At 39.2% G+C, this 23,580-nt stretch overlaps 1 protein-coding gene and 1 long non-coding RNA gene across 2 annotated transcripts in view; one reads left to right on the top strand and one right to left on the bottom strand.

Annotated features, from left to right (window-relative positions):
- The window catches only part of LOC127527905 (macrophage mannose receptor 1), a 183,967-nt gene that overhangs the window by 129,971 nt on the left and 30,416 nt on the right, over window positions 1–23,580 (bottom strand). The window contains exons 5-11 of the mRNA XM_051928073.1: window positions 21,639–21,859; window positions 21,337–21,446; window positions 13,565–13,683; window positions 9,862–9,997; window positions 7,564–7,646; window positions 3,009–3,128; window positions 2,655–2,756 (exon numbers count right to left, since the gene is read on the bottom strand). Of these exons, the coding sequence (XP_051784033.1) occupies window positions 2,655–2,756; window positions 3,009–3,128; window positions 7,564–7,646; window positions 9,862–9,997; window positions 13,565–13,683; window positions 21,337–21,446; window positions 21,639–21,859 (891 nt within the window). The remainder of the gene's footprint in view (window positions 1–2,654; window positions 2,757–3,008; window positions 3,129–7,563; window positions 7,647–9,861; window positions 9,998–13,564; window positions 13,684–21,336; window positions 21,447–21,638; window positions 21,860–23,580) is intronic.
- Window positions 16,761–23,580, top strand: part of LOC127527909 (uncharacterized) — a 55,798-nt gene continuing 48,978 nt past the window's right edge. The window contains exon 1 of the long non-coding RNA XR_007935084.1: window positions 16,761–17,127. This is a non-coding gene — a long non-coding RNA (uncharacterized LOC127527909). The remainder of the gene's footprint in view (window positions 17,128–23,580) is intronic.

Genomic DNA, 23,580 nt, shown 5'->3' with positions numbered 1-23,580 from the left:
ATACACTCCAGAGTATTGAACGCAGATACTTGGTGCTTTAAAGTAGCAGTGCAAAATCCCTTCACTGTGAACTCAACCTTTACTTCCCACAAATCGGTTATTGAACTCGCTCTAACCTACTGAATATCTGCTCTGCCAAATTATATATTTATTGTTTCACCTTTATATATGTAACTATATATCTGTTCATGCGCTTTAATTCATTGAACTGTAACATGTCAATGCTAATTTATAGCATAGTAAAAAACAACAATCTGAAATTCAAGCATATGAACAAATAAAACACAAAAATACATTATGGGGGTGTGTGTGTGTGGGGGGGGGTGGGGCGTTAAAAAACAAATAGGCAATAACATAAAAAGCAGCCCTAATAAACAGAAGTGAATTGTTCTGAAGCTGTGTGGCAGTTACCAAAATGTCCTAGTCTCCTTCTGATTTCAAATGAGAAGGGGAAACAGTCAAAAGGGACTGTCTTGAAGATGCTGATACCAGAAAAAGAAGCTCAGTGAGGTAACAAGGAGTCAGACAATGCATGGTGTTATAAATCAACAGCAAAATCTTAAACTAATTCTCACAGGAAGCTGAAATTGGTGATACACAGTTTCTGCTCTTAGTAGCAGGGGGCATGGTAGCAAGTGTATTTTGTTCTAATTGTATATTCTCATTGTAAGTGTCGGGATAATGCCAACTGACTACCAACCAAGTAAAGGGCATTGCATTCTTTTGAAGAAGCGCCTGAGCTCACTGCAGTTTGCCATATGGACATAAACTGGAGTGGAGGATACAATTATCTATCTGATTCATGAGGCTTATTCTCACCTTGACAAGGCTGGCAGCACTGTGAGGATTATGTGTTTTGATTTCTCCAGCACCTTCAATACCATCCAACCATCTCTGTTAAGGGGTAAACTCAGAGATATCCAGGTGTATGAGTTTATGGTGTCCTGGATAATGGACAATCTGTCGAGCAGTCCACAGTTTGTGAGACTCAAGGATTGTGCATCTGGTATGGATGTGAGCAATTCTGGAGCACCAAAAGGAACAGTCCTGTCTCTTTTTCTCTTCACTCTGTATACCTCCAACTACAAATATAACACCACGTCATGTCACTTGCAGATATTCTCAGATGATTCTGCACTTATGGGGTGTGTTGATAAGGGGGATGAGACAGAATATAGGAGTCAGATGGAAAACTTTGTTTCTTGGTGCAGAGAAAAGCCAAGCAAAATGACACCTTTTATTGGCTAACTAAAAAGATTACAATATGCAAGCTTTCGAGGCAACTCAGGCCCCTTCTTCTGGCAAGATGTAATCAGAAATGGTGCAGAAAGAATTGTGTGCAACTTAACATCAGCAAAACCAGTCACTATTCAAGGAGTGCATGTAGAGGTGGCCCAGTCCTACAAGTACTTGGGGGTCCACATCAATGACCAGTTGGACTGGTCTCATAACACAGACGTATTATATGAGAAATGGCAGAGCAGGTTCATTTTCCATTGGAGACTGTGTTCCTTCAATGTGGGTTGTGACATCCTTCACATCTTCTACAACTTGATTTTCTGCTCTGTGGTGTGGCAGGCTGGCAAAATAATTTCAAGAGAGGCCCACTAAATCAACAAGCTGATTAAAAAGGCAGGCTTGGTTATGGGACACACTCTCAACCCCCAAAAAGTAGCAGCGAAGGAGTGAATTAAAACAAAAATGAGGGCCATTATGAACAACGCTGCACATCCTCTCTCTGTCATTCTCTCAGTCATTCTGGTGTGTATTGTGGGAAGGGAGTTGTTCGTCATAATATACAGTAATAATATTTAATAAGTTTCTGTAAAAAAATGCCCTGGGGAAAAATAACATCTATCTATCTATCTATCTATCTATCTATCTATCTATCTATCTATCTATCTAAATACTGGGTAATAAAGGCATAAACACTCTAACTGTCTCTGAGTCCTTCATAAATATAAAAGACTTGAGCTTGGAAATTAACCTGAGATAATAAAGGCTGCTCCAGACAACTAAATGTATCTGACTGAAATGTCAGCATAAAAACAAGAATAAAACCTCAGCCTCAATTGTAAAGTGAAAGAGCTACATAAAATAAGATGATTATATGGCATAGTCAATCAGTCATTTTCCAACCCACTATATCCTAACACAGGGTCACGGGGGTCTGCTGGAGCCAATCCCAGCCAACACAGGAACAAATCCCGGGCAGGGCGCCAGCCCACCACAGGGCACACACACACACCAAGCACACACTAGGGACAATTTCGGATTGCCAATGCACCTAACCTGCTTGTCTTTGGACTGTGGGAGGAAACCGGAGCACCCAGAAGGAAACCCACGCAGACACGTGGAGAACATGTAAACTCCACGCAGGGAGGACCCCGGAAGCAAACCCAGGTCTCCTAACTGTGAGGCAGCAGCGCTACCACTGTGCCACCGTGTATATGGAATATTTTCTCTAATAATTAATAATAATAATATCTTTTATTTATTTAAATAAAATTAAGGTAAAGTATATACAACTCAATATACTGTATATGAAATATAGCCTACCCAAATAATGATTTATCTCTTCATCCAGGCAAATATTTTAAAGCTCTAATTTCTGTCTAATCTACCATATCAATGGAATTAAACAAAACATTTACCAGGCATCGAAGTTGGTTTTAAATTTTGTCCTCCATTTATTTCACATACAAAGCCTTGCTTTCTAAAGCAATTAGCAGTTTCCCACTTTCCTGTAAGACTGCCTGTAAAACAAATCAGAATAAATTATTAATACAAAAATAACGAAACTAAGACAAACTAAGTACATGCAGAACACTCAAGCAAGACGGAGAAAGCTGTTTCATTTTAACATATTAAATATCTAAATAGCATCTCTTGCCTTGTGTCAAAGGTAAGCCTGCTGCAGTGACCAGGCAGGTCAATGCATTGCATCAGGATTGTAATTTATTATAAATCATATGGAGAATACTGAGAGTTAGAAGAGCCACTCTTACCTGTGTAAACCTGGCCACAATCCCATACCCTTGGAGTATTGTGTGGATGGGAAACTGCCCAGTTCTGATACGTTATTTCAGTGTTGTCCACCCATTTAAATATCCCATCAGCATCTTTATCTAAAAAGGGGAACAATTTAAAAGATTTTACCATTTTATTCCATTAATTGCTTAGAATAAGTTTTTTTACATGAATAATGGGATCCAGAGATTTATTTTCTAGAATTATCTTTAATTTTCCTTTACCTTATTATTCTTTACAAAACAAATAATAAATTTTTGCACACATGTATTCTTTATTGACTTATTATTGCACAGTTTGGTAATACATGTATGCTGATTAATTTGTCTAATGCTTATTATTTGTTACTTTATTATTCTTACAAGATGAGCACACTCATTGAATTTGAAAATCTGTGAAGATACTCTGTTAAAGAAAACTGAATAAATGACACTTTGAAAGCTGGCGTGTTTTCCTCTGGTGATGCAACACGATCTTATTTAAAGCAATTTGTGACAGAGGAGATAAAGCAACACTTCCAGATCTTTTTAAAGTAAGAATCAGGAGGATGTTAATTGCATTGTTTCTTTGCCAGAATATACTGTATCTAACATAAGAAGAAATCACCAAAATAGCACACTGAGAGGCTGTATAAAAATATTTTGCTAATTATCTAAAAACTAAACTCTGTTGAGGTCACACTACATTCATGTTCCTTTTATGTTACATAACAATATTGTGGCCACAGGGCATCTTATTTCCATGCATGAAGTAAAAAGTTACCAAAAAACACATATAAGGTACAACTCTGCTTCCACACTTATCACTAATATATGCTAACTTAAATATTTGAAAAAATAAGAATGAATGAAATTAACCATTTTGAAAAAGAAACATTTGATTTTTGAAATATGAAATGAGATGTTGTTTGGTTCCTATATCAGTATTTTATGGAATAGAAGAGAGGTTTTGGCACACACTGTATGACATCCACCTCCTTTGTCATGTTGAACTGCTGATGGCATTCTTTCTGGTCAGTGTAGAATCAAACTAACATTGCGCGTTAAGGCTTTCTGGGAAACTTAATATGATACACTCATCAACCCTCTCCTTGCAACTCTCACTCATAGTACATTCTTTGTTGGGGAGTCTTTTTGCTTGTAAAATTACTTTCAGTAAGTAAATAATACATTTGCTGCATTGTAGAAAACAAATGATCCTATACCCTATACCATAATTGAACATAAAAGAGACACTCCACTATGTTTTTGTGGCTTTTGGGGTTCAGCTTCAAGTACTGATTTAAACTACTCAGCAGTTGTGGTCCAAAATTTTGACCAAGCCTTCATTTTCTTCTGCCCTGAATAATTATTACGCTTTGAGGTTATGGCCTTCTAGAAAGGTGGATGTCTGGGTGCAGAGGAAAAGTACTGCTGTCCCATAGAATGAAGTTAACTCTCTATTTAATAAAAAAAGAGAAACCCAAAATAATGTGTGGTGCTGTCTACTGTATGGCTTGGAGATGAAAAACAAGCATTGATCAGAAGAAGAGACGCGGATGAAAAACAAAGCAAAGACAGAAGGGACAACCCACACATGAACCAAAATCAGAAGTGAAGATATGTGCCGATCTGATCTGAATGATCTTCACTCTCTCTCTCTATAATATATATATATGGAAGAGAAGGTCTGTGATACGGTTTGCATATTTGCAGTTGGAGATCCACAAAGGGAGAAAAAACCAATCACGTACCATAAAATAGTTTTATTCCTGAGCTTTCAACCCCTATCAGGGGTCTTCATCAGAGGATAATGCTTAGACTTACAAGAATCAAAGACTCGGCCGACTCTCTGGCGCTTTTTGTACTGGCCTTAAATTTTACTTTTACGTTGTCCCAGTTGAATGTGTGTCCTGTCGATTTAGTATGTGCATATATCAAAGATAGTGCGTCCTTTCTTCTGACGGCGTTACGATGTTCCTGTACACGTGTTGAGATTTTTTTTGACGTTTGTCCTATGTATACAGCTGAGTCTTGGCTATCAGATGAAAACGCCATCAACAGACACTTGGACATAAACCCAGCATATGCCAACTTAAGAAGGACATATACACATTAATTAAACTATACAACCCCCCCCCCATCATACTGACTTAGTCACCTCCTCCCCCCCCCCCCATACTGAATGTGTTGCTATATATTGTCTTTGATTCTTGTAAGTCTAAGCATTATCCTCTGATGAAGACCCCTGATAGGGGTTGAAAGCTCAGGAATAAAACTATTTTATGATACGTGATTCGTTTTTTCTCCCTTTGTGGATCTCCAACTGCAAATATATATATATATATATATATATATATATATATATATATATATACACACACACACATATATTGTAACAGATGGCCGGCCGGGACGATCACAGAATGGAAGGATGGGGTAAGGCAACCTCTTTGGGACACTACTTCCCTCAAAACGTTAGATGGCAGCTTCCCTGCAGGGTACCATGGGACATGTAGTTTAATATCACAGCCCTGCTGGGTACCGTGGGAACCGCCAAGGGACACTGCAAGAGAACCTGGGGAGTCATGTCTCACCCACAGCCCGGAAGTACTACCAACTCATGGGGACGAAAGCCCAGAAGTACTTCTGGGCTGAAGAAAACTCAAATTCTCCATTTGATCCGGAAGTGCTGGCAAGTCACATAGATGGAAGAACAGAAGCACTGCTGGGTCGGATCATATATAAAGGACTGCTGAGAACCCATCAAGCAAGCCAGAGTCGGGTGGAGGTGGACAAAGCTTACTGGGACGTGTGGAGGAGAAAGGAGAGAGAAAGAGAGAGAGAGAGAGAATTGTGATTATTGTATTATTTGCCTGTTATTTGTGGCTGTGGTGCTTAGGGGCATTATTTATAGAAGAAGAAAGAAAATAAATTACTTGTTGGTGCTTTTACCCTGTGTCCTGTGTGTCTGTCTGTTGGGTTTAAGGGGCTTAGAGTCCACAATATATAGCGTATATGCTCACATATAAGTCGGGTCTTGAAACCAGAAAAATCGATCATAAAATCAGACCCGGACTTATACGCCTGTTCAAAAATCCATCCATCCATCCATTATCCAACCCACTGAATCCGAACACAGGGTCACGGGGGTCTGCTGGAGCCAATCCCAGCCAACACAGGGCACAAGGCAGGAACCAATCCCGGGCAGGGTGCCAACCCACCGCAGGACACACACAAACACACCCACACACCAAGCACACACTAGGGCCAATTTAGAATCGCCAATCCACCTAACCTGCATGTCTTTGGACTGTGGGAGGAAACCGGAGCGCCCGGAGGAAACCCACGCAGACCCGGGAAGCGAACCCAGGTCCCCAGGTCTCCCAACTGCGAGGCAGCAACGCTACCCACTGCGCCACCGTGCCGCCCACCTGTTCAAAAATGCGCCATTTTTTTTTTTACATCTTCTTGCCTCCTCCAATCTCGCATCAGTTTCTCAGATGCATTGAATTTTGTTTCAGCAGCACAGTTTCCAATTTCTTTAGCCACTTCAACAACATTTAATTTAAAACCAGCTTCATATTTTCTTCTGATCAAACGCTCTATCGTAGATAAGGGATGCTCTTACGATAAAGGTGATTGAGGGTGTGAGATACAAAAAACACAAAACAGTGCAAACGTTGCTTCGGAATAGTTTGGGTATTACTGTGTGGTCACATAGGCACACTAGAGAGAGAGAGAGGTTAGGAGCACACGCTGATACAGCACATTGCTGCACCCACAAAGAAAATAAAGGCAATGTGCTCCGTTGTTACTCTTTCAGGTGGGTGTTAGCATATTATTAACCCCTTGTACCAACAGCGTGAGTTTTCCGCATTTGACTTATACGACCAACATTATAAAATGCCAGAAATTATACTGTAAAATCAAGCCCCAACTTATCCCGAGTATATAAGGTACATACTGTATATATATATATATATATATATATATATATATATATATATATATATATACAGAGAGAGAGAGAGTACATCCAGCAGAATAAAAGTGTCATCCAGTGATGAGCTGTAGTGGCTAAGGTAGAGAAAAAGCAGAAAGTATGTATGCTCTAAAAAACTTAAAATCCAGCAGGCTACGACGACCTTGAGGAATTGATGGAAAAGTGAAATTCTGAGGTGGAGCTGACTTTGTCATGCGCACAGACTAGGAAGACAACACTTTCCATGAAGTGTCTCTTGGTACTGTGCATGCACACTGTAATCCTCTGGCTAACTACGGTGTCTTTAGGCAATATTACTTGTTATGCAAATTGAGCAATGGTACAAGCCAGTACACAAATGTACAGCAATGCATCCAGTTAAACATTACAGCATATTGTGGAAGAAAAAGGTGTGTTCATTTGGATATATAGAACACTAGTTTTACATAAAAACTGCTAATGGTATGCTGAAGTAATTCATTAGCAGAGATCAGTCAAAAGTGTGGCAGATAAATAATTGTATTATACAGTATAACATTGTTTAACAAAACATCTTTTATAGCAGCTTACCAGATAAACCTATCCAAATGTCAGGTACCTGGTTCTGAATGAAGTCTGACAAGTAACTATCAATGAAATACTGCTCTGCTTGGCTGAAAAAAAAAGAAGTATTAAAAATATGAAAAATGTACTCATTTGAAAGATAAGCACGGTATTCACTTTTGCCTATGCTGTATACATAACTGACACATTTATCCAAAACTATACAAAACTAAAATAAAATGAATGCTTACACACAAATGCTTGGACTACTTGCAGATTAAGTGACCTGCTCAAGGTTTTGCATTGAGACAATGGTGGCAGTGAAAGGCTTCAGCCCTGCATACAAGCGTGTGTTGATTCACTATATACAGTAAGCATCATGATGACAAGTGGCATGTTTAGCTCAGAATTATACCATTAAATAAGATTTCATATTAATGCTTTCTATCATATTTATTATATTTGAAGAGAACTTTATGTTCTCTCAAATTAGCAGATATGGAAGACAATGTGTTCCACATGTTTATTATTATAGAGACAATTTCTGACTTTTTACATATAGTGCATGCATTAAGTAGGGTTACAATGTTAGACTCATGAATATAAAGTTATTTCATTCATAGGGCAGTTTTGTATTATGTGCAATGTAAACTTTTATTTTCTAAGTTGTCACAAGTACAAGGTCTAAGTGATTAGTTCTATCTAGCTTTCTGTAGCCTAATATAATGTCTGTCTATTTATAATCTAATGTAGTGTGTGTCTATCTATCTATCTGTCTATCTTTTCTAATGGATGACGCACATGGACTCGCATCCCAACCCTGGACTGAATAAGGATCCTTCAATGCCGGAAGGCCAGTGCAACAGTAGGACTGAGGGAGATGAGCAATGCTGAATATGCTCTTCCCCAATATACTAGGTGGCAACCACCCTGGGTTAGGAATCCCATATGGATGACTGGAGGGCATGCTGGGACCTGTACTTCTGTAGGGCAACCATGTTTGGTTCCATGGGGGCAGGCAGGGGATGTTTCCGGGATTCACGATCCCTACTTTATTCCCCAGCACTGGAAGTACTCCCATGTCCAAGATGAAAGAGATTGCTCGACCTCGTCTAGGTGAGTTGGCATTCTATGTGGAGGATGCACAAAGCTCCCTTGGTAGGCAAAGTGGAGAAGATAAAGAGAAAACAATTGTGTTTTAGGCCCCTTTCCGTAAGGTATTATTGTCAATAAACCTTTTATTTATACCAGGACTTGTGTCTGTGAGGTTGTGTCTGGGGTTTGGGGCACTGCAACGCCCCCTAATGGTCACATTATCTATCTATCTATCTATCTATCTATCTATCTATCTATCTATCTATCTATCTATCTGTGTCAGTTTTTAATCAGTAATGACAATTATGCTCTTTAGATCATGTTAATGTAAATATGACATGATATGATATGTTATCAGACAACTACATGCTGCAAAATGCAGCATTCATGATTCATATTCAAATTATAAATGTATAGTAATTATTTGGAATAAATACAGTGTAACAATGCATTATTATAGTATTCTCTCATACATTCCCATACAGCAATCCCATGTTAGGCCAACAGAGGGTGGTATTGGTCCAGAATTGGGTTATGCAAGACCACAGATGGAAAAAAGAATAATGCGATTGATAGTAGTTTTAAATACTCTTGGGAGACAGTGCATCACAGTCCCAGAGTGGTATTGGCCAGTCTTCCTCTCACCAACACCACTCTATAGTGAGGGTCCTCTATATGTTACCTGGGACCCCTCATCATGGGGCACTCAGAACAACTGTCCTTTTATGGCTTAAAATACCATCTTTTTCCCTGGAATTTAGAATCCAAATGTAGCAGGCAGCATGGGCTACCCTGGCAAGAGGGATGAATTAAAGCTTGAAAGCTGGAAGGTGTATGTTGGGAACGTGGGTAGCGAGAGAACATGGGGATAGAGTAGCCAGGGACTGCTATTAGTTAGGTAGATTGTGCAGATATAGGTGTTGGTTGTTTCACTCTTCTGCTGTACTTTGTCATTCCCTATAGTGTAACCTTCTGTGTTTTTGAGTTTAGGTGTCATGTCCACTACAGTCCACAAACCTTACTTAAATGATCTTTTAAGCAAGTAAACACTGTATAGTAACATTGCATACCCAGTTGTGCACTGAATAAACTGAACCTGGACACACATTACAATACAGAGGAACTTTCAGAATCAAGGAAATCAAAATGTGAGTATGACCAAATGAGAGCATGAAACCTATCTTCTGTCTAGAGGTAGTGTGAATAGTAGCTACATGTGATTCCTTTTACCTTTTGATCATGACCAGATTGGCACCCACTCTGTAGCACTTCTCTTGAGCCTCATACCAAGAAGTCAATAGGCCAGGGTTGCTAACAAACCAGTAGCACTTCTTGTTAAAGCTAATCCATCCAGGTGGACAAATTGCTATAAAAATTCAAAAATAAATTCAAAATTTGAAAATAAAAGTGAAAAAACATTTGGTACAATGCTTCTTATATACAGTATACACTTTGAGATTAAGCTACACAGGTCACGTTATTCACTTTGCTATAAATGTCTAATAGTTTTAGCTCACATCATAACAAATACTGCATTATCACATAAAAAGATAGAATCTTTTTTGAACTATAATATATTGCATTTATGGTCTTCACTAAACCAAACAGATAGGAAATATGAACAGTCACTTCATTTAACGTTTTAAATGCACACAAACCATTCCCTTGATTAGTTAGCTACTAGAGACAAAAGCTTTGTGCTGCAAAGACTTCCAAGTTGCAAATGTACATTCCCAGTTCTTGAAATCAACATGAACTTCACATCCAGATAACTTAAAATCTGTTGATGATATGAACTTGCTTTCCACTTGGTTATGGCAGTTTTACCAGTTAACCCTAACATCTATTGTAGGAGTACGGGCAATAAAGAGGAATCTAATAGAAAAGTCTTCACAGACAAAGGGAGAAAGTGCCATCTCCACCCAAACATTGTCGAACCCAGGACTCAACAACACTTGAACGCTATGCAAGATCCACTTTTGATAAATAAAAAAGTGCTTCTGTGAAGCATCCTCAAAGTTTAAACAACATTTCTAATGTTTAAAATTAACAATAAACATTAAATAGTTTTTCATGCTAATTTGTAAAGTAATATTTTGGAACAAAATACTTAGGACATACTGCACAGAAAATCCATTTGTCGAATTTAAATACAGTATATATATATATATATATATATATATATATATATATATATATATATATATATATATATATATAGGTGTGTATTTCTGTTTTAATTGTTTATTAAATTGTAATTATTTAGCTTGCTTATTAAACCTAACAGGTTTCTCAGTTTTTCTGCTCTGTATTTATTTGGCAGTGTGTGGAATAAGTGGGGCTGCTGAGCAATATCCAAACTCAAATATTGCCAAGATACAAAAGGTTGCAGGGACTTTGCAAACCAAGGTAGATGCAAAAGGGGAAACAACAATGTCTCAAACCGCTCTGGGTTTCCCTACAGACAAGTTTACTTTCTCTTTCTCATTCCATTTCTACTGGGATGACTGGTTCACTTTCCCAGTTTGTTTCTCAGATTTGCACTGCCTGCCATTTCTCGTACTTCCCGCCTAACTTCTTATTCTTACCAGCAGGTGAGCTCAAGCCAATATAAATTCTCCTGACTTCAATCTCACATGGATGTTAACCAGAAAAGCCTGTTGAATCCCTTTTGGAACTCTTTCTGCATAAGGCTCCTGAACTACTTATGGAGTCAACAGTGCACCAGAGAACTCCTGTGGGCCTTAAGCTAGAGGGCCACCTAGCAGCTCCAGGTGTTCCTGCAAGTCTGGTGGTTCTCTGTCTAAAGGATATCTGGAAGGCTGCTGGTTCAGATCCTAAACTTTTAGGCCCTGAACCTGAAAATCGTTCCAGGGGCACTATACAATGGCTGACCCTGTGCTCCAACCCCCAAAGGTTATGTGAAAAGACAACTTTCCCTTGAGGATTAACAATGCATATCAAATTCATAACTCAAACTCAAAATTTAAGGGCCAGGCCTAACTCAGGTTAACTGTATATCATATAAACTATCAAGAGGCCATGCATATGCTACTGAGCCTTCCTGCTGCATACTATCTATGGGAGGGATGATTATTATTTATTTATTTATAAAGCATTTTAAAAATAAGGCTGACCAAAGTGCTGTACAATAAAACCCAGCATATCAAACACACAATAACCAAAGGGTAAAAGAAACAGAAACACATAAGAGCTGAAGAGATTCATAACAAAAAGTACACAGACAGTCAACATATCATACTGGGTTAAAGGCCATTGAGGAAAAGTGCGCTTTTAAATAAGATTTGAAGACAGCAAGTGAAGGAGCCTGCCTAATGTGAAACGGTAAATCGTTCCAGAATTTTGGAGCTGCAACTGAAAAAGCCCGATCACCTCGGAGTTTGCATCGTGCCTTGGGAACACGTAAAAGCATCTGTGCTGCTGACCTGAGAGAGCGAGACAGTACATAAGGGTGCAGCAGTTCCAACAAATAAAATGAGGCACAACCATTAAAGGATTTAAAAACAAATACAAGGATCTTAAAACAGATTTGAAAACAAACTGGAAGCCAGTGAAGGGAAGCCAGTTAAAAATCGAGCAGCGGCATTTTGCACCAGCTGTAGGCGAGCAATGGAGGCCTGGCTAATTCCAAAAAGAAGCACATTGCAGTAATCTAGAAGAGAGGTTATAAAAGCATGTATCACTGTTTCAAAGTTGTGTTTAGACAAAACAGGCTTGATTTTTGACAGCCGCCTCAACTGGAAAAAGCAAGATTTTACCACTGTGTTCACATGGCTATCAGGTTTTAAAGTGGAATCCATTTTCACACCTAAATTTTGTGATCATGGATTGAGCCACAGTGGAAAGGTCAATATAGGGGGTCACGCTGATGCCATTGGGTCTAAATAGCATGACTTCTGTCTTGTTCTCATTAAAATTTAGAAAATTAATATAATATTTGTCCCCTGTAGAAGAAGAGTGTTCTCCTCGGCACCTTGTGCCCTGTGTATTTGGTAACTAAGTTTCATAACAGTGCTCTGCCAGTAAAAAAGAAAGCTTGATTTATTGAACTGACAAAAATATGTTACCCAATGCCTAACTTCCTCAAAGTACATGGCTCAGGAAAGAAGAAAGATCATAAGATTGCAGGGCATATGTGCAAGGCGCCTGTATGTTTTAAGGGGAACATAGATAATGTCTAGTTCAGATATTACATCATTTACAGAATCATAAGATAGAGGGGTATTTAAAGCTCCCCCTAGCCGTTGTTCAGGGTTCAGAGGAACAGACTGCTGCGACGGACTGTGCTCTCTGGATCTCTACTTTCTGTGACTCCTGATGTAGAATAAACAAGAACTTGTGAAAAACATCACCTGCTGTCGAGTCTGCAATTTCTTTCGTCCACACCCCTCTGCCTTTTTCCCCAAGAAGTTTGTACCTCCTGGGTTGCTAATATAACATTTGGGCACAGTTCACCGTGTTGATGAAGGTCTTATGTTATTGGCAGTATCATCATTGACAGCACACTTAAGTTCCATCCTGCCTTACACCATTCCTACTGTTCAGTTCCTTCAAACAATCTCTCCTTTACACTGTGGTTAATAAACTCAGATATTTAATAGGAAAAAATGTGTTTTTTTCCAGCAACTTTAGTGTTCTGAGGAAATATACCATAAAAGTTAATCCTGAGACCAGAACATTCAGACACAGTGAGGAAACAACACCCGAGAACACATCACATACAAATCTCACGTAATATTTCAATAGTGTACCTAATAAAACTATATCCATAAATCTGACAAATGAATATTTTTCTGATTATTATAAAAAACACAAGCAATAGTAAAATTGAGTTATCTTTTTAATTCTGATTTTGGTCATTTCTCAACTGGTATTGTTTTCGTTTTTATCTGGAAACATCTTATCAACTTACTGTCAAGTCCCCTTTTGCATATGAAGGGTCTCTCATCACGACAGAAATTAGATTTCCATTTTCCGTAATCATTTCCTTCACTATTAATAAGACTCGTGCAAATGCCATGTTCTTTATTGCTGTGGGAAAAAAGTGTAAATGACTTATGTGAAACATTTTTAATAATCTTTCGGAAAATAATTACTTCTATTAATTCTGTGTCTTCAATTAAAGTAAACTAAATTTTAATAACAACTGTCCATGGCTGAGCTCAAGTTAACAAATATTCATGTTTTACGTTATACGATTTATATTTTTTTCTCATTGATTCTGTCATTTTAAGGCCTGATTTTCTGTAACATAGCATATTATGAATTATCAAACATCTTTAATTGCATCTTTATATTTACCAGGATCCATATACTGTGGAATCAGAAAGTATTCAGAACCCTTCATTTTTTCACATTTTGTTCTGTTGCAGCCTTGAGCTAAAACCAGATAAATTAATTTTTTCTCCACATCAAGCAACACTTAATACCCAAAAATGACAAAATGAAAACTCAATTTTAGAAATTTTGATTTAAAAATAAAAAAAAAACTGAATGTTACATTGGCACAAATATTCAGGCCCTTTGCTATGAGACTTGAAATTTGGCTCAGGTGCATCCCATTCTATTGATCCTCACTGAGATGTTTCAGTGCCTTGTTTGGACTCCACCTGTGGTCAATTCAATTGATTGGACATGATAAGGATCGACACACATCTGTCTATAGAAGACCCCTCAGCTGACAATGTGTATCAGAATAAAAACAAAGACATGAGGTTGAATAATTTGCCTAAAGAGCCTAGAGACAGGATTGTTCAAGCCACAGATCTGGGGAAGGCCACAAAAAATAAAATGTATGCAGAATCAATGGCTCCCAATAGCACAATGGCCTCCATAATTCTTAAATAGATAAAGTTTAGGACAACCATGACTCTGCCTATAGCTGGGTGCTCAGCCAAACTGAGCAATTGGGCGAGACGGGTCATGGTAAGGGAGGTGACCAGGAACCTAATGGTCACTCTGGCAGAGATCCAGAGAAAATGTGCAAATGTGTGGGTTAAGATATTGCATTATTCTGGCACATACTCCTGTCGTTTAGTGGTAGCTATTGATTAAAAGATTAAGCATGCATAGCATGCAATCAAGTGACAAGAACTAAAAAAAAAGTTCTAGGTATACATTTAATCCTGCATGTGCCGAGGGGTACTTTTAATCCACCCAGTATGTGCTCACGGGGAGCCAGTGATCATCACAGCAACACTAGGTGTAAACCAAGAAGCAAATATGGTGATTGGTATGCAGGGCTCAATCACAAACCCAATCAGAAAAGAGTGTGCTGCATGCAATCCAGTAACTGAAACTCATAAATGAAGAATCAGTTTTAGTTTCTAATCCAGCTATTTCTTATAGATATTTTAAAACAGGTTGATTTAGTGGTGCAGCAGCCAGTATTCTTATGTCTGTAAAGACTCAGGTTGTGTATGGGAAAATGGGATGTGTGTTATTTACTTCACAGTGCATGAAGGACTACACATTTTTTTGCTGATTGAAAAGAATTATTGGTATATTTCCAGTATTCAGTGTTAAAAGTGAATTTCCCCCTGGGATTAATAAAGTATCTATCTATCTATCTATCTATCTATCTATCTATCTATCTATCTATCTATCTATCTATCTATCTATCTATCTATCTATCTAAAACAGGTGATCACCTGCAGTTAAGCACCCACACTGATAATAATCAGTCCACAGGGAGAACTTCCAAATGCCATGCGGTCACTGATGCTATGAGGCAAGAATGCTAGCTTGCTGCTACCACTCTACCTACCTATAGAGTACTCTCTACTCTATTAAAACATCTGTACTAAACTTACTAAATTTTAACCTGATTAAAACTAAATTTATAACTTTTCATCAATTCTTTTGATTTGATTGCATGCTACATGTGTTCTTAATCTCTCTCAATAATTGGCACTAGCCAACTGAAGTACTGTATATGTAAGCACAATCTTACTGGAGCAGCAGGTAATATCTTTGTCAAATAATGCAATACTTTTGCAAAAAATGCAAAAATCATTGTAAAATAACCCAATACTTTTGCAAAATAATGCAGCTTATGTACGTTTGACCTTTTAAAGTTCAAACTTTTCAAATGCAGTAGTGGATTTATTTAGACACTATTTATACATTTGTATGCAATAAAATATGCAAATAATGCAACTTACAACGACTCTGTTAAATCATTATTTACCTAAAGTACAGTTTGATGGGCATTGGAAAAACCTAATTTATGGCTGGAGATGAAATGCTAAATGATATGTGGATATGTGCAGGGTAGGACTGTGATTACAATACAGTTTTAAAAACATCAACTGGTAACTGCTTTCCTGGAACCACCAATGAAACATCATGGCTCATTTGACTACTCGTGAGTATAATGAACCCTCTTCAGTCTGACAATATCTTTAATGATGACTGATTGGCTTCAGGCTGTTGTGTCATGCAAGTAACAAAAGTGGAGTCAAAGAATTGTGCAGTCATACCACCTGTACTTCAGAACAGGTAACACACCGAAAGCTAAGCATGTTTGGACCCAGCCAGTACTTGAATGGGAGATCATCTAGGAAAAGCCTGGGTTGCTGCTGAAAGAGATGTTGTCGAGACCAACAGGGGGTGCGGACCTTGTGGTCTGTATGTGTATCCCAATGCCCCAGTGCAGTGACAGGGACACTATGCTGAAAAATGGTGGCATTCTTTGGATGAGATACTGTATGAATGTAAAGTTCCCTGGGCACCTTTTGGAAAGAGTAGACTGTTCTCCGATGCCCTGCCTAAATTGCCCATTATGGCCCAGTCTTTCTGGCTCCATAATCATCTCTGGTCCCTTATTGGCTAACAATTTGTCTCACCTCTTCAACACCTAATAGCTGCCCCACTTATTAGTCATCATTATTATTATTATTATAGAGGATGCAAAAACCTGTGTGTTTCTTCGTGCCGGTCCCAAGCCCGGATAAATGGGGAGGGTTACGTCAGGAAGGGCATCCGGTATATAATTTTGCCAAATCAATATGCGGACAACAATACAAATTTCTATACCGGATTGGTCGAGCCCCGGGTTAACAACGTCCGCCACCAGTACTGTTAGTCAAAACGGTGCTGGTGGAAATTGGGCTACTGTTGGCCGAAGAAGGAGAAGAAGAGGGGGGAGACGTGTCCGGAGGCAGGAGGAGAGGTGGAAGGTAAAAAGAGTGGAACCGAGGGTAGGAACTTTGAATGTTGGCAGTATGACTGGTAAGGGGAGAGAGTTAGCCAATATGATGGAAAGAAGGAAGGTTCATATATTGTGCATGCAAGAGACTAAATGGAAGGGGAGTAAGGCCAGGTGGATTGGAGGTGGATTCATATTTTTCTATCATGGTGTGGATGGGAGGAGAAAAGGAGTAGGGGTTATTCTGAAGGAACAGTATGTCAAGAGTGTTCTGGAGGTGAAAAGTGGGTCAGACAAAGTAATGATTATGAAGCTGGAAATTGCAGGTGTGATGATGAATGTTGTTAGTGCATATGCACCGCAAGTTGGGTGTGCAATGGATGAGAAAGAAGATTTTTGGAGTGAGTTGGATGAAGTGATGAACAGTGTACCCAAGGGACAGAAAGTGGTGATTGGAGCAGATTTCAATGGACACGTTGGTAAAGGGAACACAGGAGACGAGAAGGTGATAGGTAGGTATGGTATCAAGGAGAGGAATGAAGAAGGTCAGAGGATAGTGGATTTTGCCAAAAGGATGGACATGGCTGTGGTGAATACGTATTTTAAGAAGAGGGAGGAACATAGGGTGATGTACAAGAGTGGAGGAAGATGCACACAGGTAGATTACATCCTATGCAGAAGAGTCAATCTGAAGGAGATTAAAAACTGCAAAGTAGTGGCAGGGGAAAGTGTAGTTCAGCAGCATAGGATGGTGGTCTGTAGGATGACATTGGAGATCAAGAAGAGGAAGAGAGTGAGGGAAGAGCCAAGGATCAAATGGTGGAAGTTGAAAAAGGAAGACTGCAAGGTTGAGTTTAGGGAGAAGGTGAGACAGGCACTGGGTGCTAGTGAAGAATTACCAGACAGTTGGGAAACTACAGCAGATGTAGTAAGGGTGACAGCAAGAAGGGTGCTTGGCATGACATTTGGACAGAGGAAGGAGGAAAAGGAAACCTGGTTGTGGAATGGGGAAGTACAGGAGAGTATGCAGAGGAAGAGGATGGCAAAGAAGAAGTGGGATAGTCAGAGAGATGCAGAAGGTAGACAAGAGCACAAAGAGATAAGGCGCAAGGTGAAGAGAGAGGTGGCGAAGGCTAAAGAAAAAGCGTATGATGAGTTGTATGAGAGGTTGGACACTAAAGAGGGAGAAAAGGACCTGTACTGATTGGCTATACGGAGGGACCGAGCTGGGAAAGATGTGCAGCAAGTTAGGCTAATAAAGAATAAAGATGGAAATGTACTCACAAGCGAGGAGAGTGTGTTGAGCAGATGGAAAGAGTACTTTGAGAGGCTTATGAATGAAGAAAATGAGAGAAAGCAGAGGTTGGATGATGTGGAGATAGTGAATCAGAAAGTGCAATGGATTAGCAAGGAGGAAGTAAGGACAGATATGAAGAGGATGAAGAATGGAAAAGGCGTTGGTCCAGATGACATACCTGTGGGAGCATGTAGGTGTTTAGGAGAGATGGCAGTGGAGTTTTTAACCAGATTGTTTAATGGAATCTTGGAAAGTGAGAGGATGCCTGAGGAGTGGAGAAGAAGTGTACTGGTGCTGATATTTAAGAATAATGGGGATGTGCAGGACTGTAGTAACTACAGGGTGATAAAATTAATGAGCCACAGCATGAAGTTATGGGAAAGAGTAGTGGAAGCTAGGTTAATGATGATTAGTGAGCAGCAGTATGGTTTCATGCCAAGAAAGAGCACCACAGATGCAATGTTTGCTCTGAGGGTGTTGATGGAGAAGTATACAGAAGGCCAGAAGGAGTTGCATTGCGTCTTTGTGGACCTGGAGAAAGCATATGACAGGGTGCCTTGAGAGGAGTTGTGGTATTGTATGAGGAAGTCGGGAGTGGCAGAGAAGTATGTAAGAGTTGTACAGGATATGTACGAGGGAAGTGTGACTGTGGTGAGGTCTGCGGTAGGAGTGACGGATGCATTCAACATGGAGGTGGGATTACATCAGGGATCGGCTCTGAGCCCCTTCTTATCTGCAATGGTGATGGACAGACTGACAGACAAGATTAGACAGGAGTCCCCGGGGACTACGTTGTTTGCTGATGACATTGTGATCTGTAGCAAGAGTAGGGAGCAGGTTGAGGAGACTCTGGAGAGGTGGAGATATGCTCTAGAGAGGACAGGAATGAAGGTCAGTAGGAACAAGAGAGAATACATGTGTGTAAATGAGAGGGAGGTCAGTGGAATGGTGAGGATGTAGGGAGTAGAGTTGGCAAAGGTGGATGAGTTTAAATACTTGGGATCAACAGTACAGAGTAATGGGGATTGTGGAAGAGAGGTGAAAAAGAGAGTGCAGGCAGGGTGGCATGGGTGGAGAAGAGTGTCAGGAGTGATTTGTGACAGAAGGATATCAGCATGAGTGAAAGGGAAGGTCTACAGGACCGTTCTGAGACCAGCTATGTTATATGGGTTGGAGACAGTGGCTCTGACCTGAAAGCAGGAGACAGAGCTGGAGGTGGCAGAGTTAAAGATGCTAAGATTTGCACTGGGTGTGATGAGGATGGACAGGATTAGAAATTAGTACATTTGAGGGTCAGCTCAAGTTATACGGTTGGGAGACAAAGTCAGAGAGGCGAGATTGCGTTGGTTTGGACATGTGCAGAGGAGAGATGCTGGGTATATTGGGAGAAGGATGCTAAGGATAGAGCTGCCAGGCAAGAGAAAATGAGGAAGGCCTAAGAGAAGGTTTATGGATGTGGTGAGAGAGGATATGTAGGTGATGGGTGCAACAGAATAAAATGCAGAGAACAGAAAGATATGGAAGAAGATGATCTGCTGTGGCAACACCTAACGGGAGCAGCCGAAAGAAGAAGATTAATTATTATTATTAAATGGACAGGAGAGCAGATAAATTGCAAGTACTGTACCTTATTGAAGTCTGACCTGATGACAATATTAAACATGGCTTAGAAATGTCAATCCATAATGTGAACGCATACAAGTAAATATGAATGAAGCTTAAAACAAAATTACAACAAAATAAAAATAAAGCCAAAAATCAATGCAGAAGTAGTTTCTGTCACATGGGTAAGTTAAAAAAAACAGTAATTTTTGCTTGCATTTAATGTAATAGTGAAAGTAAAACCTTCTGTAACCTCACAGATACACATAAGATCAATGCCCATCTGCTTAACGCATGTGAGATCTTGTACTATTTTCATTTGAGAGGTACCTTAGCTGACCATAAACAGAATATTATGAGTACTGCCACCAGATATATACATTAGCACAGCGCCCCATGGCTAATTTGCATGCATAATTAACCATGTCCTGCCAAAAAAACCCTTAAAGTAGTGCGCTCTCTCTCCCCCTCCACTAGAAAGAAAATACATGTGCCTTTGTGAAAAGATTTATAACTGTTTCCAGGCATTTCAATCTACTTCCTGGAAGACAAAATTACAAGGCATCTGCACAGCGATAAGAAACAAAAAGACATTCCAGCTGCACCCGAAGCTGCAACTTCAAATAATGGAAGGAGCCAGTCTCATGCTGTGCCACTCAGCTAATGTGCGCCCCAAGATTTCAATGATATATCCATCCATCCATTTTCCAACCCGCTGAATCCGAACACAGGGTCACGGGGGTCTGCCGGAGCCAATCCCAGCCAACACAGGGCACAAGGCAGGAACCAATCCTGGGCAGGGTGCCAACCCACTGCAGGACACACACAAACACACCCACACACCAAGCACACACTAGGGCCAATTTAGAATCGCCAATCCACCTAACCTGCATGTCTTTGGACTGTGGGAAGAAACCGGAGCGCCCGGAGGAAACCCACGCAGACACGGGGAGAACATGCAAACTCCACGCAGGGAGGACCCAGGAAGCGAACCCAGGTCCCCAGATCTCTCAACTGTGAGGCAGCAGCGCTACCCACTACGCCACCGTGCCGCCCTCAATGATATATATTTCTTTTATTTACTGGTAGTCTGTGGCCATTTTTTCGATTTTGCTTGTGATTATTGTTCTGCCTGCATCCTTTGTTTTTTGAGGAATGACGGTGCAGTGGTTAGCTCAGATGACATTTTTAGCTAAAATGATTGGTCCAGCAGAGGCATCCTTAGGCCTCAGGGGAAATTAAAACACTACTACACCATTGTAATCTATTCAAAACTATTTCAGTTCCTTCTTCCCCCTTGACTTCAATGCTTTTATGCGGATTTCAGTGAAGTTCATGAACATTTCTGTGATTTCACTGAACTTGATGCGAAGCAATCTCTGCCGGGGTTTACTCATCACTAGTCTATAGGAATGTAAGAGGAAACCCGACAAAGACTTGAGGAACCCCAACAACAACTGGGGTGTAAAATTCAATTGTAGTTACTGCCATAAATCTAATCTCATCTAAAGAACACAAAGGGGACATAAGAATCAAAATACTATGCAACTCTTGTACGTTTAATCACTGATTTAGGGAAACTGCGATGATTACATCATATTTAACTAGTAATGTCTAATGTCCTCTGTAATCTCACCTTTTATCAGGCTGTCCTTGTGCCCAGTTTTCAAAACTAAAGGGTGATCCATCAGACCAATGGAACTGTTCATTATTCACTTGAACTTCACAGCCGACAGTAGTGCAGTTCTATGGATGAATGTGTATATTCATGAGAACTGAAGACATTAGGAACTCAAAGAAAAATATCACCTGAGTTAAATCATTAATTTCAAGAGAGGGCTCCAAGAAACCTCTTACAACAATTGTATATATTATTTAAGTCATTCAAGAATTGTCAATGCATAATATGATAAGGTTGAGAATTTTGTGATAGCTTACCAAAGTTGAATATCCTATCCAAAAGTCACCGCTTGCAAGCGCCATTTTACTACTGACATACTGATTCTCACTTGGTGACTCGATGGACACTAAGTCTCCTCCTTCATTAATACAGTCTCTTCGCGAAGATAACCAAGTTTTGGTGTTATCTTTGACTTTATAACAGGAAGACCCAAAGTTATCCCATCCATTGGCTTTATCACATACAATGGGTGGATTTGCTGAAAAAGAAACAGCAATTCTTCCAATTATTCTAGCATTTTTTAATCCACACAGTTTAAAACAGAAATGCAACTACAGGTATTAAGATGTCATAGATAACAAGAAGGTGCATTGTTTTAGTACATTGACCCTTGGTTTTAGAAAAGAATGCTTAAAGGTAACTACAGGATCTTTCAAGTCGAACTTATTTCTTCACAAACACGGTATACAGCATATGCATTTGGCACTCGAAATTGTGCTCAAAAGTTAAGCATTTTCTATACATTTTTTTTTAAATATCTTGCACCTGCATTTTACAATGATGGCTATGTGGCATAGAGGAAAAGCTTAAAAACGTAACCAAAATGTCAATTTTTCAAGCCAACAACAACATTTATTTCTATAGTACATTTTCAAACAAAGGATGTAGCTGAAAGTGCTTTACAAGATGTCAAAGGAGTGTTACGTGCAAAAACAAATGAAAATTACATAAAAGTAATACATAAACAGCATACAAAAATAATGAATGCACACCTAAATAAAATAGACATATAATTATGTGGAAACATCTTTTTTTTCTATTGCTTACAATCAAGAGAAATAGAGACCTTTAATATATAACTGTTTTTTAAGTCTCTAAATGACAATCAGAGAAGGTCAGTTGGTTTAAAAAAAAATCTGCAGGGGTTCCAGGCCAAAAGACCACCCAGCCACATTGGGCATTCTGCCTAAAATAAATGTTCTTGAGTAGTTCTTTATTACATTTTTTTAGGCTTTGTCTTAGAAGAGTCAACGCAGTGGATTTCGAGGCCAAGACAGCTATTGAGTATTGATCCACGTCTTGCGTTTATACACACATTGTGAAATAGTTTATACATGTCATTTTAAAAGAGTACCACCTGTTTATGAATGCTCAGTCTTTTTGCGCCACAACATTTCACACACACACCCCCCATCCCCACGTGCGGGTGGTTTCCTCTCAAAAGACCAAATCACAGTAAACATTTCATGCCATGTGGTGTTGGTTTTGTTTGATTTACTTCCATATTTATGTGAGAACTCACACAAGCGAACAGAAACTTTATCCTTACTAAGAGAAAATTTGTACTGGGAATATGCAATAAAATGATTATTTCCAGATCCTTCATCAGTAAGTTTTCAAGCTTTTGATTTCTGGTATATTTCATGCCCCATAGCCTCCATTGTAGAACTTCCAATGGCAAAGAGATATATTTTTCTACATTTTATTATTATTTTTTTAATTTACAGAAAATGCTTAACTTTAGAACACAATTTTATGTGGCAAATGCATATATACCATGTTTGTGAAGAAATAACTTTGACTTGAATAATGGCAAACTTAATCCTTTAAATAATCATTAAAAACACAAATGCACTAATGAAGAGTACAACAAACCACCATGTGTTACCACTCAGCACTACCTATTTGCACTTTCCTGACCTGCTGTTATTCTAACTCTACATGCTGCCATTAGACCAGATTAGTTTGAAACACAAGGTGAAGTACCACAAAACTCTGTAGACGAGGCACAGCTTTACATATGTATAGGTCAAGACGACCCTCTGATCCAGTGTGTTACTAGCATTACAGAATGGCTGACTATTAATTTCTTTAAACTGAACATGGAAAAAATGAAATTTTATTTATTGGGCACAATAAGAAAATAATAAACTTGATGACTTTACAAATCAAACCAGGAGAAAAGAATCTAGGCATTAT

Source organism: Erpetoichthys calabaricus, chromosome 5 (assembly GCF_900747795.2).
Source record: "Erpetoichthys calabaricus chromosome 5, fErpCal1.3, whole genome shotgun sequence".
Classification (NCBI taxonomy): domain Eukaryota; kingdom Metazoa; phylum Chordata; class Cladistia; order Polypteriformes; family Polypteridae; genus Erpetoichthys; species Erpetoichthys calabaricus.
The sequence above is the reverse complement of the archived record's forward strand: the minus strand, read 5'-3'. Positions and strand labels throughout refer to the sequence as shown.